This window comes from Epinephelus moara, chromosome 21 (genome assembly GCF_006386435.1).
Source record: "Epinephelus moara isolate mb chromosome 21, YSFRI_EMoa_1.0, whole genome shotgun sequence".
NCBI lineage: Eukaryota > Metazoa > Chordata > Actinopteri > Perciformes > Serranidae > Epinephelus > Epinephelus moara.
In genome coordinates, this window is record NC_065526.1 from 35,750,791 (window position 1) to 35,767,151 (window position 16,361).

Below are 16,361 nucleotides of genomic sequence, written 5' to 3' on the forward strand. Positions count from 1 at the left end.
TCTTACGTAACATCCTCTGTTTAGGAGATATTATGTCCTATGTAACATCCCCTACGTAGGAGATATTACATCCCATGTAACATCCATCACATAGGAGATATTATGTCCTATGTAACATCTCCTACGTAGGACTATTATGTCCTGTGTAACATTCCCTATGTAGGAGATATCATCTCCTATGTAACATCTCCTACATAGGAGATATAATGTCCTATGTAACATCTCCTACGTAGGAGATATTATGTCCTATGGAACATCCTCGACATCGGAGATATTAGGTCCTGTGGAACATCCTCTACGTAGGAGATATTATGTCTTATGTAACATCCCCTATGTAGAAGATATTACATCCCATGTAACATCCATCACATAGGAGATATTATGTCTTATGTAACATCCTCTGTTCAGGAGATATTATGTTCTATGTAACATCCACTATGTAGGAGATAATGTCCTATGTAACATCCACTATGTAGGAGATAATGTCCTATGTAACATTCCTGTGTAGGAGATATTATGTCCTATGTCGCATCCTCTACGTAGGATTTATAACATCCCATGTAACATCCATCACATAGGAGATAATATCTGGTATGTGGGAGATGACCCTTGATTTTGGCCTTTTTTTCACCTTTCCTTTCAGGGCTTCCGTAGCTCCAGGATTTTGTCTCTAAAATCATCACTACAAGCAGCGTCTCTGCTGAGCAACTTGAAGACCTACTGGTACAATTTTACTATTTTAAACAGAACCTAGCAGTATCTTAGACATGACATCTTAATTAATAAAATGCTGTCAACAGGATACACAGCTCTTAGCCTACACAAGTATGTAAATGATCATCATTCTTAATGTAGTACTTAAGTCCTACTCTTCATGGGCATTTTTTAGCCTACAGACATGTGTCAGACCTTGGAGAAAACGTTTGTCTAAGACAACCTCTCTTTTCTCTCTTAAATAAGGAAAAAAAAATATAACGTTTTCTGCACAAACTAACACTGCACTAACACTGACAATTAAAATGAGTCAGACAAAAAAAAATCCCAGAAAAATGTTTAATCCTTGTCATAGTGAACATGGTGAGTCCAGAGCTGCTGTAGTGACCACAGCTGAGAGACGGCTGTTTGATACATGAAAACAAACACCAGAGATCACAACCATGTTTGGGTCACGTGTTGGACACACTGCACAGAGGCTACTCAAAACAAGATATCTGAATATAGGCTACTGACTGAAGGCTGGTTGACTTCTGTTCATCACAATCACAATGCATCATTAGTAGCTTAGACGATTAAAAGGAAACTCCACTCAGTTTCGGAAACCAAATACAGTATTATTGGTCTAGGACGGCCTGATCAGTAATTGTTAACAGAAATAGTATCCCCAGAGTTAGCGGTCAGAAAATTAAGACGAGAGATAAAGATGATTAAAAAAGGGGATTTTTGGGGGGAATAAGGAACAAAACCATAGAATAAGAAACATTTGGGTATTATTCAAACATTTTCTGGGTTTGTTTTGCCTCCCGTACTTTTTGTTCCTTCACCAAGAATATCACAGGCTCAAATGCTGTGGTTTCTGTATCACACCTTTTTTTTCTTAGTCAGTTAAAAGTAGACTCTGGAGGAAAACATGGTTCTGACAAGAAAACTGTCGAACACTAACAGGCTGAACCAAAGCAATAACATGTATGGAGTCTTAACCTGAGTGGAATTTCCATGTAATGCTGTGGCAGTAAGAAATAGCAACATATTCTTTGGGGAGTTTTCAAGAAGCAGGCGTACACAGTTGGCCAAGCTGCATTATTTTGTGCTCAAGAAACAGCAAGAATATTTCTGTTTGACAAAAAGTAGGCATTCACTACAATCAATATGGAAGATGTGTTACAGAGCTTCTATCCAAAGTCAAAATCTTGCATGAAATGGTCAGATGTAACATAAAGTGAGCATCAGTATGTGAGACTGCAAAATCATCCCAAAACATTAACATTTAACACATCTGCATAACTACATGGTCAGACAAACTGTGATCCTGCCACTTGAAATCTCCCACTAGCATAGAAAACTAAAAACCAGCAAAATCTAGAATTGCCATATTATTAAACATTAACACCAACATTCAGGTTAGGACCTGCTTGCTCATGAAAATGAGGCTATAATAATGCATAACAACAGCCTTGTATCATTGCCTTCACTTGCTTGTTATTACAGTTATGCATTTGTTCTACACACAATTTAAAGTGCAGAACTGTGATGGACTGTGTGTGACACAAAGCAAGTCAAAACATGAGTTGAATCTATGAAATAAATCCGTCATCCTCAGTGTAAGGCCTGAAATGTCCGACACCTATGATGAGCCCCCCCTCATATCTGGAAACACCCATACAAAACATCATCAAGGGGGAAAAAAGATAAAATCTAAAATACATTTCAGATCACAGTGCAATAAATTCTGAGATTCATCCACACCAATTTCACCATCTATTCAAACTGTGTCTATCTTCACTTGTGTTTCACATTGAGCTGATATCAGTCATACAACCAGGGACCAGTAAGTAACTTGCAGAGGCTCTTCTTCATATCCATATCAGTGCTGCACTATAACTGTCCTCCAGCAGGTGGTGCCATTACACTGTTCTGCATATGATGACATACAAAAACAAAACTGGGAGCTGAGAACACAGAACAAAAAGGGCCTGTGTCTCTTGATCACCATGACTGTGTCAACAAAAACAAAACCTTACCAATTACCAGCTACTACAGAAGGAGCTGTTACCTTATTCATGTACAGTTAGGAATTATATTAAAAGTGTTTTTTGACAACAAACTGGGACAAATGCAAAACTGTATGTTTCACAGTCCACTGGCATAAAATATATTTCTCTCCAACTTTTTTTTGAGTTTGATGCAGCACAGAGGTCAGACCTTGATGCGTTTTAGTGTTGAGCATGTAACAGAAATCCATCTTCAGAAACCTCCATTTAAATGAGAAAACAGCTCTTATATACTTCAAAACTGCTGAACTGTGAAACCTCCTTTGGCTACAGAATGCTGTTCTGTCATTATTATAATAACAAATGAGAGTCCAACAGTTCCTATTAACATGTCTGATCAAAGCTTGGGCCTTGGTGCTGCCTAGGCTGTGGTAAATCTAACACCCAGAGGTGATCAGCGTCTTAAATGGCTGGCTAAAAATTAAATATTCAGTTCTGACCAAAGATATTTACAAAGTTCATCCAATTTTTAATTGTAACTGAACTTATTTCTTGTATCATGGGCTTGAGCCTTGGGTGTCTGTTGAATCAGGCCGTGCCCCTGAGACTTGCATTTAGGAAAAATAACAAAATCAGATTACTCCTGTAGCTTGACTTTGGTACAAGAAAGTTTACTCGATGCATTATTTAATGAGACAGATACGCTAAAATCATCTGTCGTTGGTAGATCACTGGCTCCAGTGTTGACGTGAGAGTGACTTTAGGGCCAAAGCTGTGAACACACAATTTACCTCTTTCTGTGGAAACAGAGAAATGTATCTAGTTTTTTAAAGCAGTATTGTATTCAGGGTTATTTGGCAGGAAAATTAGGATAATTTCTGCATCAAGATTGATGGAATTCTATATTTTTCTTATTGTCAACAAATCCCATGTGCAGGCCCACACCAACAGTGAATGTCTCCTTACTAACAAGTCTGGTGTGTGTATCAAAGCCTGATACGTCTAATGTTTTCCGTGCCTCAGAGCTTCATTGTTGTCCCCAAACTATTAAAAACACATCAATGAGCCACATTGTTGCACTGGGTGACATGTTCCCTCATTACCATGAGCTTACACACTGCAGTTAATTTTGACTCAATCCCACACACCCCAAATACTCACGAGAACACCAAATGTGGATTAATCTGCTGCTGAAACTAGCCCCCAATGCCCAGTGTCCCCAAGCTGTCCTTTTTGAGTTTGTTTAATAAAAAATAAAAAAAAACGTGACTTGCTGTTTACATAATTACTAAATTACTTTTGTTTTTCAAATAACAAATACTGATCAATATCTGGTAATAACGTGAAAAGTTTTCTGGAATAACAAATTGTTTTTCACATTTTTCAAACATATACTTCTTATTACATTAAACTATTAATCTTATGTGAAACATTTCATGTTGTTATAACTTGTTTTGTTTAGTTTTTTTACTTGAAAAGTTTCCTGTTATAATGTGAAAATGTCTTAAAAATGTGAAAATCATCTTGTTTTACCAAGAATTCATATTATATATCACATTATTACCTGATACTGATCTTTTCTTGTCTGTTTGCTTGCTTTTTTGTTTTGTTTGGGGGATTTTTTTTTGGTGTGGCAGCAATACGTTTTTGTATATATTTGTTATATATTTGTATGTGCTTTAAGGATTTAAAGTAGCACTTCAGTGTGGTTGAATGGGCTTAAGGCTGAGCAGCACAGACAGGGTATGAAAGGTAGAAAGTACTGGCAGAATTACACATTGTTGGTTTTAGTCTTCTCTTGAGATTTCTTGAATATGACAAAAATATAGAATATGACCAGCATTACCCTTTAAAGTTACAAGTTCCCACTTTCTTCACTTTTTGCATTCCAGGGATGGTGAGGATGCTCTGACTGTTGGTGTATCAGAAAAATATAATTAATTTTCCTCCTAATATTGTGTTGTGTTGGCCCTGACATTCCGTGTATCAGTGTGTCTAGTGTGATCACTTCTGCCTTTTCATACTGACATTTTTAGAATTCAGCACTGGAGCCAACAATAAACCAGCCACACCACTGGATGATTCTGGTGTCCAAGTTCTTTCCACCAAAGGGTTAAAATGCTCCTTTGACCACACTGTCAGCGTCCAAGCTGAAATCTTTAAACATCCAACGTAACATACAGCCTCCTGTAAAGTGCAGCAGCAGAGCCTCATGCAACGACAATAAGTTTGAGAGAAAACGTTTAGTAGCAGTGACTTCTTCATACACATCCTTCTAATGCTTTCATCTTCCCTGGTGAAATAAATTATGTTTATAATCTCTGGGCATCCTAAGTGTATAGATGCCTTCAGAGAATATTTCACTGCTTAATGCTACAAATGTGGCCCAGAGATATGACGGCCACAGCTGAGATGTACACTTAGAAGCAAAGTAGAAAAAGCAAGACAGAGTGGATTTACCTCTGACAGTCAGTATGTAAAGTTGTGTTTCCAGGAAATAATCGTTCTTCAATAATAAAATGAAGCTTTGCTGGTCAGCCTGCTGCTTGTTTAACTCGTTGACTCGCTGATGGGGGCTGGCATTTTAAGACAAGGGAAGGTGATGGAGGCTTTCACAGCTGGACAGACTGAAAAAGCCCTCGTTCAGTGACCTGATGCTTTAAACTTCTTAAACCTCAGAAATGTGAGCTGATTTCCTAAAGCAGCAGTCTTAGTGAAGTTGACTTGTGTCACACATGCCAAATCAAATGTCCCAGACTGACGGGCTTCGAGGGTGAAAAACTTGGAGGTCACAGGATGAGTCCCCTACAAACTGGAAGCTTAATGGTACTTGGTAGACTTCTGCTCTCAGTGCACTTCATGGTGACCGCGGTCAATCAATGAAGACAACCAGGGTATTCCAAAGTTAATGAGCTCAGAGTGGGGTTGGGGATGAGCTAGAGTTCAGAGTTTGCTCCTCTTTCCGTCTCGTCTCCCCCCACGGTTTTCTCATCCTCGCATGAATTACAGCGTCTCTTTTGGAGGCACGAGAGTCGGTGAAAAGAGGCATCCATTGCAACGTGATGACAAGTGTGTGAGTGTATGTGTGTGTATGTGTGGGGCGGGGGTTGGTGTTACCATATGTGGGATTCACAGTGAGTCATTTTAATGACACCCACACCCCCACCTAGCCGACGGTAGTTCATTCCTCCGTACAACCTGGAAAGAGAGTCAAATGATGAGCAAGGAGAAGTTCAAATGTTCTTTAGTGCAGTGAAACTATGTGCTCTGGTACTCAGAGATGTGATTGTGGCAGAATAAAGAAGGGAGACCACACAGACTGAAGAAAGTGACTATTAATTGCAGATCACCTTTTCAGGGTTTCTGTGACGGACTGTTTAGTAAGCCTGTACTGTAAGGATGTGCAGGGACAGGTCTAATGTAATACTGATCAGTCTAATGAAGTAAGAAGTTTTGTTGGAAGTGTTGGCTAACAGATGTCACATAATGATGTCTCATCTTTATTACTGAAACAGGACATTCGATAACTAAAATGTACATAACTTTTGTGTACATATACTGACTAGCTGCTGTTATTGCTGTTAAATCATTTCATGATTACTTAGTAGCTGTATTTTGTAAGGTTATTATTTCACAAGGTGCCTCTTACCTCCATGTGTTGGCATCAGGATCATAGACTTCTATAGTTTTGAGATACGTTGTTCCATCAAAGCCTCCCACTGCCATCAGCTGACCATTTACCACAGCNACAGAATTACACTTCAGCCTCGTACGCAGAGTAAAACATTTTTAATAACCTTTTCTCTACCTTAATATCTACTACGGCAGCTCAACGGATATGTAATAAATCCTTTTACAGCTTCAATGCAGTCCTATCTAGTTATTGACAGATGACTGTAAAGCAGTAACTAAAACTATGCAACAACAAGCCTCATACTTAAACCACACAAAATTCCAGCCCACACACTCACCCCGCTCCGTCTGGACGTCATGGCCACTACAGGAGACCACTGGTTAGTCCTAGGGTTGTATCGCTCTGCGCTGCTCAGCTCTGTGGTGTCGTCTCTCCCTCCAACAGAGTAAATCATGTCCTGGTAGACAGCACAGCCAAGGTGCTTTCTCCTGGTTCCCATAGGAGACACTGTGTGCCAGCGGTTCTCTTGGGGGTTGTAGCGCTCCACTGAGAAGAAGAAAAAAGACCTGGGGTGACTTTTAATTCCTGTTAAAATAACAGTATCTTTAGCAGTGACCTCATGACGTTACTGCACTTTCAAGCAGATTAATTAATCCAACCAATAAAACTGCCTCTCTATTCCTGACTAATATCCCTTTGGGTTACAGGTTTTGGATGGATGGTCCTGCCCTGCATGATGTCTCACATGGAATTAAGGAAGCTTTAAAGGAATACTTCACCTGCAAAAATGACCATTTTTATGTAAATTACTCAAAACTTCATCAAAATATCTCTTTACAAACTCACACATCTCGTGCAGTATAGTCCCATTTACGCAGTCGTACCCTCAGTACTTCTCAAACACATGCATATTCACTAAAACATAATGATTTACACTTCCACCTAAGAGTAGAATGCATGCCTTGGAAATATGATGATAAGCAGATGTTTTTAAATAGTTCTGCTGTTGTCAAATGAAGTCCCCGTTTACTTCAAGTCATGAAGAATGTCTGCCTTCTTTGCCTTCTATGTTCACCAGGAAGGCATGTGAAAAAGTTTTCTTTATGAATTTAAGGTAACAACCTGTGATTACCTGATATAAACACAAGCCCCTTTTCCACCAACATTTCCAGGAACTTTTATTACCAGGAATTTGTTTACCTGGGTAAAAGAATTCCTGATAATCTGTGTGGTTTGCGTTTCCACCACATCTCAAAGTTCTGGATAATTTATTCAAATTAGCGTGATGACCTGTATTTGGCGCCGCCAGCTTGGCTGGTTACGTGCTGGTAAAGAGTTGGGGCTGTTTGTCTCAGCCAGCAGCTCAGTTTAAAAGTATTTTAAGATAAGTGTCAAACTAAGTTAGTCTACATACAGACAGCTGTCATTTGAGCTTATTAGTAACAACTAAGAGAACATCCAGTTGAATAACTTGGCAAACTCAATTTGTAACATTTGATGATGAAACAAATTTATTTTGTTCAGGTGATGACATAAAAAGAGTTATGATAAACAGTAGAAGGGAACTGATCAAGTTGAAAAAAATGGTTTGCTATTAATAAGTTATCACTAAATGAAAACAAAACAAAATGTATGATGTTCGGTGGCATTAGGGCGAATAGTGAAATAAAACTTAACTTTAATGGTGTTGAAATTGAAAGAGTATATGAAACAAAATTTTTGTGAGTGACTGTAGATCATAAACTATGTTGGAAGCCACACACTGAACATATAAAACAGATATTATCTAAATCTAACGCTGTTCTTTATACAACAAGGACGTTGTTGAATTATTTTTTTAAATAAAATATATAATTAAGAAATGTTTGTATATATTGCACTGTTCACTTGTTTTGCCATATATGTCCTACTGTGCTAAAATTTGGGGAAGTGCATATGTGCAACTGTTTATAGCAACCTACAACTTAAAAGTTTTAGACATTGTGTATTTAAAAACACTGGAAATACTTTTTCGAGTTGTCAACAAAAGCCTTCCTCTATGTATTAAATGTTTTTTTCAAATTAAGAGAAGGAAATCATAGTTAAGGGGGGTTGTTTATTTATGAAACATGTAAAGTGAGAACCAATGTAAATTACTGATGTGTTTCAGTTTTTAGAGTCAAAGTGGGATGGACTCAGTGCTGAGTTGAAATTGTGTTGCTCTCTGAGGAGTTTCAAAATAGCCTTTAAATGTAAATAATTACAGATTATAATGTTAAATGATTTAAATGCAAAATAATAAGCATAATGCATTTATTTAATAATTAATGTATTATTTGTGAAAAATAATCTTTGTTTCTCAAGATGTATTTTACTGAGATAAAAATTATACATTCATAACTGGATTGTACCATTTTTGTGTGTGTGTGTGTGTGTGTGTGTGTGTTCACTCTTGAGTTGCATATAAACAACATAAACATGGCAAAACCTATGTATAAAATTCTAGCACGTTTCAACCTCATGACACCTTTCCTCTCATTCCTAACTGTCATTCTTGTCACAGCTCTGTGACAATTCAAGACTGTACTTACCACATGACTCAGCACCATACCTGTATTTAATGGTGACGTCCCATCAGACCCTCCAACAGCGTACAGAAACCCGCCTAGCACAGCCACAGCTACACCCAGTCGTCTGGTACTCATGGAGGCCACACGGGTCCATTTGTTCTCCTTAGGATCATACCTAAAGCATAACAAGGGTGCCGCTCTATTACTAGGACACATACCATATCTTGGTCTTGGTCTGAACTTGGATGGTTTATCACAGACACCAGAGTTTTGATGGATACCTTTCTACAATGTTGAGACAGGAAACCCCATCCTGTCCCCCTACAGCATACAAATAACCACCCAGGACTGCCACTCCCACGCTGGTACGACAAGTGCTCGTGGGCGCCACATCACTGCTCCACTGATTAGTCTTTGGATCATATCTGGACAGCAGAGACAGAATAAAGATAAATGACACTATAATTTTACTTAGACATGTAAATATCCAGACAAAACGTGGGTGATCATGCCAGACCTCTCCACAGAGTTGAGGTACGACGAGCCATCATGACCTCCAACCGCATACAGCAAGTCATCCAGAACACTGACACCGACTCCACATCGACGTTTACTCATTGACGCTACCATTCGCCACTCGTTGGTCTGAGGATCATAACGCTCCACGCTGGAAATGGCGTCTCCGCTGCACCAACCACCAACTGCAAGACACAGAGACATGGGAGAAGAGACAAAGGAGGGAGTACATGTATTAAATTATCACGATGCAGGTGTGTCATTTCATTCCACAAGGATTTAATTCTTACAATACTCCACACTAGCACTGCTGTCTGCAAACTACTACATATGTCTCCATATTTGATGCAAGCGAAACCCTGGTTTTGAGTTACTGTCTAAAGGTACTGACCTGCAAAGAGTACCTCTCCACAGCGGATGGGTTTTCGTGGCCGGGTTCTGGGGCCTTGCATCAGTGGCCTCTCCTGCGGCAGCAGCAGGTAATTCTTGGCTTCATCAACCAGGTCTCTGAAAAAATAATAATAGAATCACAAATCACGTATCATCACTGTAATCTCCTTATCGTATGAAATGAACGAAGATGTTTCTCAACTATTTTAAAGAGATACTTCGCTCATTTTCAACAAGCTTTGTATCAAAACAAAGGGGTAGTATGTTTGATTGAACTGTGGTAAACTTCCCTCCATCTAACCAGTGCCTAGATCCTAGATCCTGAAACCAGATCGGCACCAGCAACATTTACAAACCAAAATCACTGAAAGAATAACAAACACATGGCACTCACCTGCACTCCTCATCACTCTTTATGAGAGGGTCTGACCCAACGGTGCCCACAAGGAACTTGGGGCTGAGCAGTGGCAGACGGACATGCTGCAGGACCTACATGACACAGCAAATCCAAGTCACAAACTAATGTTACAAAAGAACTCTGGCAGTGGCAGTAATGCTGAGGGTTTATGCCTGGAATGTACATCAATAATCAAAGAGGCAAAAGAGCCAGTGACTGTTGTGGTGGGATATTTCCTCAGCCACAAACCTGGGGGAGCTGTGGTCTGCGTTCCTGGATGCTGTATTTCACCCAGGCCATCACAGCGTTGAAAACCTGCTCCTCGCTCCGCACATTGAGCTCATCGCTGGAAATGATGTCAATCAACTGGTTGGCAGGCAGCAGCATGAACTCTTCACTTTCCATTACCTAAGACAACAGAGTAGAACAGTCCATCAGCAGCTGTGCCACATACAGAGCAGAGTCAATTCTAATTCTCCTCAATCAATCACTAAATACATCTGTTTTCACAACCACACCATATATGGAAAGTAACACTGAGACTACCACTGCTCTATCTCTGTTGCCCCACAGTATTGAGGTTGTACATCATGTGCACACCATCTAAAAAACAGGCCTGCCTCCTCGACCAATTCCAGTTCTGGATGTACATATCTAATTATATACTCAGTGTTGGATTTTACACACATCAGATTTGAAATTTATGCAGTTTACTCCACAACAACTCCTTTTCACATTGCTGTTCTCGTAGGCATTCAGTAATGAATATTTTACTGCTCTCTGTGCATACACCTGAAGATGTTAAATAAATAACACCTGAACTTTCCCTGCAATGAGAAGTCCAAATGTCTGATGTGAAAAAAAGACAGTCACCTCTGCTCAGGATGAAGATGGGTTGAGCTATGCTAGAAATTTTACTTTATAAATTATAAAAATTATAAAAGGTATACACTAACACACCATGACAGGTGCCAGAAAAAAATAAGATGACAGTCAATCATAGTCTGTGCTCACAAACACAGTCCTGAGAAAAGGTCTAGTAAGACAACACATAGGGAAAACACGCCTGTATGGACAGGCCATGACTTTAGAGGTCTGTTCTGTGCATGTTTTGCACTTGATCATCAGGCTGAACACCTTTAACATGAAGTATTTGGAAATACCAGATTGTACAAGTAAGAGAATACAAAGAAATACATTTCATCAAATGAGAAAAAAATATTATTTTCCATTCTACCAGCCTGTTTCCCTGTCCATCAGACAGTCAACTTGTTGTCACATAATCCATGGTTTGTCAGAAATGACATTTACTACTCAGTGTCACCTGAGGCAGCAAAGACAAGAGTCAGATGCAAGACAACAACGGGCCTGTGTGTCAGTTGCCATGGAGCCTGTTATTCCATTTTATTGACAAAAGCTGCAAACCAAATCATTCTGGCTGTCTAAATGGAAAAACTCAGGATGGATTACTGGTGAGGAATTCCGAAAGTTTTAAAATATATTCATGCTTATTATAATTATTATTATATTACTAGCATATAACTAGCTGCACAAGGCATGATGTTTGTATGAAAACACAAAGTGAAACTGTCTGCTACCATCACTTTTTCACTTTTGCAAAATCTGCCTTACACTTTGACTGCATACATTTATTTTGAAACGCAATGTGCTGTGAAGTTACATCTTCTTAACGTGGTGCTGTGACAGCGCTCTTCTTCTTCTGTGCTGTGCACGAAACGCTCGTGTCACATGAATCAAACCGATATTTATACAAACAGAGAATCACGGTGACAACTGTATTAGTTACTGTGTTCACATATCCTGGGGCTTGGAAAAAAGGAAGTAAACAGCTGGAGAAACAACCCAACTGAATTATGAGCGTGTGACATGATCTCCTGCTGATGACATTACTAGAATGACAGACACATGCTTGATTTTTATGCTTTCCATACAAAGCAGTCAGTTGTTTACATGCAGAGCATCCATTGTAATTGCTAATTTTCATGCAGTGTCCAGTTTTTAACTGTGTTTCTACTCATGCATGTGCACAACAAAGACTAAACACAAGGAAAGTACACCTTTGACAGCAATGTGGCAGGATAAAATGAACTACGACAACTCATTATGTCGTGTGTCTTTACATGGAAAATAACTTACAGTCTGACTCTAAGGGACTGTTGACAGTTATTCTTATGCATTATGCTCTTACCTCCTGAAAATTGTGCTGGGTGAACTTGTCTGCAATGCGGAGCAGCTCACGGCAGGAGTGTGTGTCTGCGAAGGCCCTGATGCCTAGACAGTTGGAGGGATCCAGCTGCCTCTTGAGGAACTCGCAGCAGGCCTCCTGGATCTCAGCCAGCTGGAGAAGACAAGCTGCAGGGAGCAGTGTTTGGACGTTTCCCTCCTCTACTGTCACCTAGGAGCAAGAAGGTCAGGACATCAGAGACTCGTCACATATAGTTTTGCCATAAAGCTGCAATTAGTAAGGGCACTTGAGCAAGAATTGTCTGCAGAGTGTCTCCCGTCTCAGCTGTGGAGCACTGCAGCTCCTCTAAGTCTCTACAGGACTCACATAGCACAGAGTTTTTGAGGATGACTTGCAGCACGCAGATGCACCATACTCTTTGCATTTTTTATGACAGAGCTTACTGTAATGTGGGGGATATACGGTGTAGTGCTGCAACTAATGATTATTTTCATTGTCAATTAATCTGTCAGTTCCTACTCTGCTAGTTACCTCGACGAATCAATCAAGCAGCAGACTAGGTACACCACCCATATTTGTGTTTTTACTGAGTTAAACCTCAGTGTTTTAGCATCTTTTATCCACTAACATGAAACGGTTAGCACTAGCTTTGCTATGCTACACTTTTGAGCTACTTATCAACTCTGTTTCTAATACAGATTTGGGTGGTATACACCAGTCTGTTAGTTAGCTAAACACGGTAGCTTTCAAACCATGTGCAGCAACTTTTGAGAAAAGGTTACAGCAGCTCTGACATTAGTCAGTCACTGTCTGCGACATGAACCATCATGCAGTGCATGCATGTAAATTTGATGGGCACAGGATCGGCTATATGTAAGACAATCTGAAAATCTCGAAACTGCATGCTTATGGTCAATATGGTTAGACTTTCTCATCTTCACTGACATAGGGCATTTTGTGTTACTACAAACACGACACACCAATCCCCAATGCCAAATATGACCACTGTTCACTGCTACTGCTGTTACCTGTGAGGTGTAGGCAAAGTCGATGAGCAGCTCCATGGCTCTCTCATCGATGTCACGGATAACCACTTCAGTCTGCCTGCTCTCTGCCAGCTCTCCAGTGAACATCGCTCTGAAGAGAACATGGGAAACAAGAGGGATTACTGTTACAGCCAGCACTCAAGGTACTCCGCCTGCACTTTGATGTTATGTACTGGCCGGTGAATTCATTTCCTTATACAACTTCCTTCACCAAATGTGAGTTGATATCAATGTTTGTCTCTTTGTACCTGAAGTAAGGGCTGCACGCAGACAGGATCACGCGGTGTGCGTAAATCTTCTTGGCGCCAACCACCAGCACCACGTCACAGAGTTCACGGTGTTTTCTCAACAGGTTGATCACCTCCAGGGTCTGCCGGGGGTGTTTGTCCGAGACATAGGGCATGCGTGCAGGCTGGGGGACCCCTTCAGGGAGCTTGTTGGGGTCCCCCAGAGTACAGCGGCTGGTGATGTCCATTCCAGTGGCGTCTTGGCGTGCGCTGGTGGCCCTAAACATGAACCAGATGGGCAATAAATAAGTAAGCTAATTCATCATTGTTTTTCAGAGGATATCTTAACAACTTATCTTGTTCACAATTCATACCATAGATTAAAAACATCCAGTGACCTCTGCTTCTGCTGCTTCAATTCTGACCATTCATTTTAATCCGTCTCTTGTGAGTCTCCCAGCTTTGTGGAAGAGCAATACTAAATTGCTGTAGTGACCCTTAACCCAATTAAAACTGATCTTCCACGGACAGCCACGGGAGAACATTGTTTGTATGATCCTGTTTAAACGGATCTAAAATAAGAACAATAATAGCTAGAGAATTCATTTTTCCGTAGAAAGCTAAGGCTCTGTCTTCCCTGTCATCACACTGTACACTTGTAATGTCACTGCGGCACATTGGATGTGCTGCACAACCACATTAATATCAGGGTTCTTACACTTTTTCACCAATGATTTTCCATTACTTCTCCATGACTTCTCCAAAACCTTTTACTGAATTTCCATGACCAAAAGAAACTGTTTTATCTCAATGGGACCACCGAAAACTAATTATCGTAACACTAAGTAAAATTAGGTTTACATCTGAAATGTATGGTGCCTCTCTAAAAAAAAAAAAAACACCAGACAGGCACACTTTTGTCAATGTCTCAAAAGATAAAAATGCCATCACATTTTCTAAAGATATAGATAGAGATAAACAGAGAGAAATAGTGCATTGGGGTAGGAATGCCAGTGCTAACTACTGATTACCCAGTAATCAGTACATGAGTTGTCAAAATAAAAAAAAAAGAAATAACATAAATAAAATAAATAAAATGTTTGGACTGCAAATGGTGGTTTAGGCTTTCGTCAAACAGCACTACATATGCCGTTTGTTGGGACACTTCTGACAAGAGTCTTTTAAAGTGCGGAGCAAGCCCAAAAGTACAGACATAGGCACACTTGTTCTCACCACAGGTAAATTTCGCTGCAATCTGGCTGTCCGGGAATGGATGACTTGAATGAGTAGTGTGAATTCATGATTTTTAGTGCCCACAGTATCTCCGCTTTGAGGACTTCATTTTTTGCAAAAACATCCAAAGTTGTCTGCTTTGTTGCTGTGGAAACTGTAGTAGTGTTGCTGGATGTCCTCACAGCATCAGTGTTCACAAACTCACCTATGGGTATTGCGCTGCTAGCAACTGCGGCTACTGTCTCGTGCTTTTTCCCCTTCAGTGGCTAACGAGCGCTGCCTCGTCCATATTCGAAATGTCAAATGTTTTACAGCACAGTTTGCATTTAGCACATCTTGGGTCAGTGTCTTTTGCCAGCCATAATTGGTATTTATCCTTGAAAAGCCATGTATTATTGAAGCTGCACTTCCCTGGCATTTTGTCGGCATCGTCCGTTTGCTAGCAGAAGCAACTCCAGGCTAGTGGGCGTGCCTGCAGTTCCTAGGCACGTGCACGCCGCATGCCCAGTAACACAGACTGAGCCAGACTGAATAAACTTTTTACACCACAAAAATATCATGACGGTCCGTGGCAATTTACATTTTATTACGACACATCGATTTTGTTTGGATTAATTTTTGAAACTTTAGATATATTTCCATGACTTTTCCAAAACTTCTGAAAAAATATTATTTTCCATAACTTTTCCAAGGCCTGGAAATTGCATTTTAAAATTCCATGACTTTTCCAGGTTTTTCATGACCGTACGAATCCTGTAATATGCAAATGAATACCTTTTCACTCTGCTCATAAAATGAGCATATCTCAAAAACTAAAATATGTACACAGTTCAAATAACTGGAGGCAGCTTAAGAAATATTTTCCTTTTTTTCTACATTTAAAAATATTTTTAGATCAATATGTTTTATGTGCTTATTCTGTAAAATATAATGGAAAAAATAATGTCAGATTTTTTAATTACACCATTTAAATACTTTTATCAATGATTATGGTTTATTGACTTGCATTACCTTTTAGCTTAGGTTGTACTGATTTCAGGGATATGAGAAGTATAAAAATACTCAGGGCAATGACATCACAGTAAGCAAAAATACCAATGTAGGCACTGGCACACCATTTCCATCGCAGAGTTTAAAGGGCTGAAGGCTTTAAAGGGAAATTTCGGTTTATTTCAACCTGTCTCCTATCGTCCTAGATTTGTTTCAAGTGACTAGTGACATAAAAATAATAGTTAGCATGTTAGCCATTAGCCTACATATAGCCAGGGCGCATAGTAGCATCAGACCTGTTAAAACGTAAGTGAAAGGGCATACTTCAAGTGCAAAGTTAGTCCACTAAACAAGCTTTTTTTCCACAAAGACCGCCTCATATCGTTAGGATAAATGTCAGAGAACATATAGAAAACGACATGTAAACGTGTTGTCTTACCTTACCGGTGTGCTGCCATGTTTGTT

At 39.7% G+C, this 16,361-nt stretch overlaps 1 protein-coding gene across 2 annotated transcripts in view; it reads right to left on the bottom strand.

The window, feature by feature from the left end:
• Positions 1-1,039: 1,039 nt before the first annotated feature.
• klhl20 (kelch-like family member 20) overlaps positions 1,040-16,361 on the bottom strand; it is a 22,224-nt gene continuing 6,902 nt past the window's right edge. Inside the window, exons 3-14 of one of the 2 annotated variants that reach the window (XM_050033794.1) lie at positions 13,695-13,952; positions 13,429-13,537; positions 12,404-12,610; positions 10,444-10,602; positions 10,192-10,286; positions 9,799-9,914; positions 9,409-9,592; positions 9,173-9,316; positions 8,933-9,066; positions 6,674-6,888; positions 6,358-6,467; positions 1,040-5,906 (exon numbers count right to left, since the gene is read on the bottom strand). In XM_050033794.1, the coding sequence (XP_049889751.1) occupies positions 5,822-5,906; positions 6,358-6,467; positions 6,674-6,888; positions 8,933-9,066; positions 9,173-9,316; positions 9,409-9,592; positions 9,799-9,914; positions 10,192-10,286; positions 10,444-10,602; positions 12,404-12,610; positions 13,429-13,537; positions 13,695-13,952 (1,816 nt within the window). In that variant the 3' untranslated portion in view covers positions 1,040-5,821. Of the gene's footprint in view, positions 5,907-6,357; positions 6,889-8,932; positions 9,067-9,172; positions 9,317-9,408; positions 9,593-9,798; positions 9,915-10,191; positions 10,287-10,443; positions 10,603-12,403; positions 12,611-13,428; positions 13,538-13,694; positions 13,953-16,361 lie in introns of those variants that run through there. The other variant, XM_050033793.1, reaches the window with a different exon arrangement.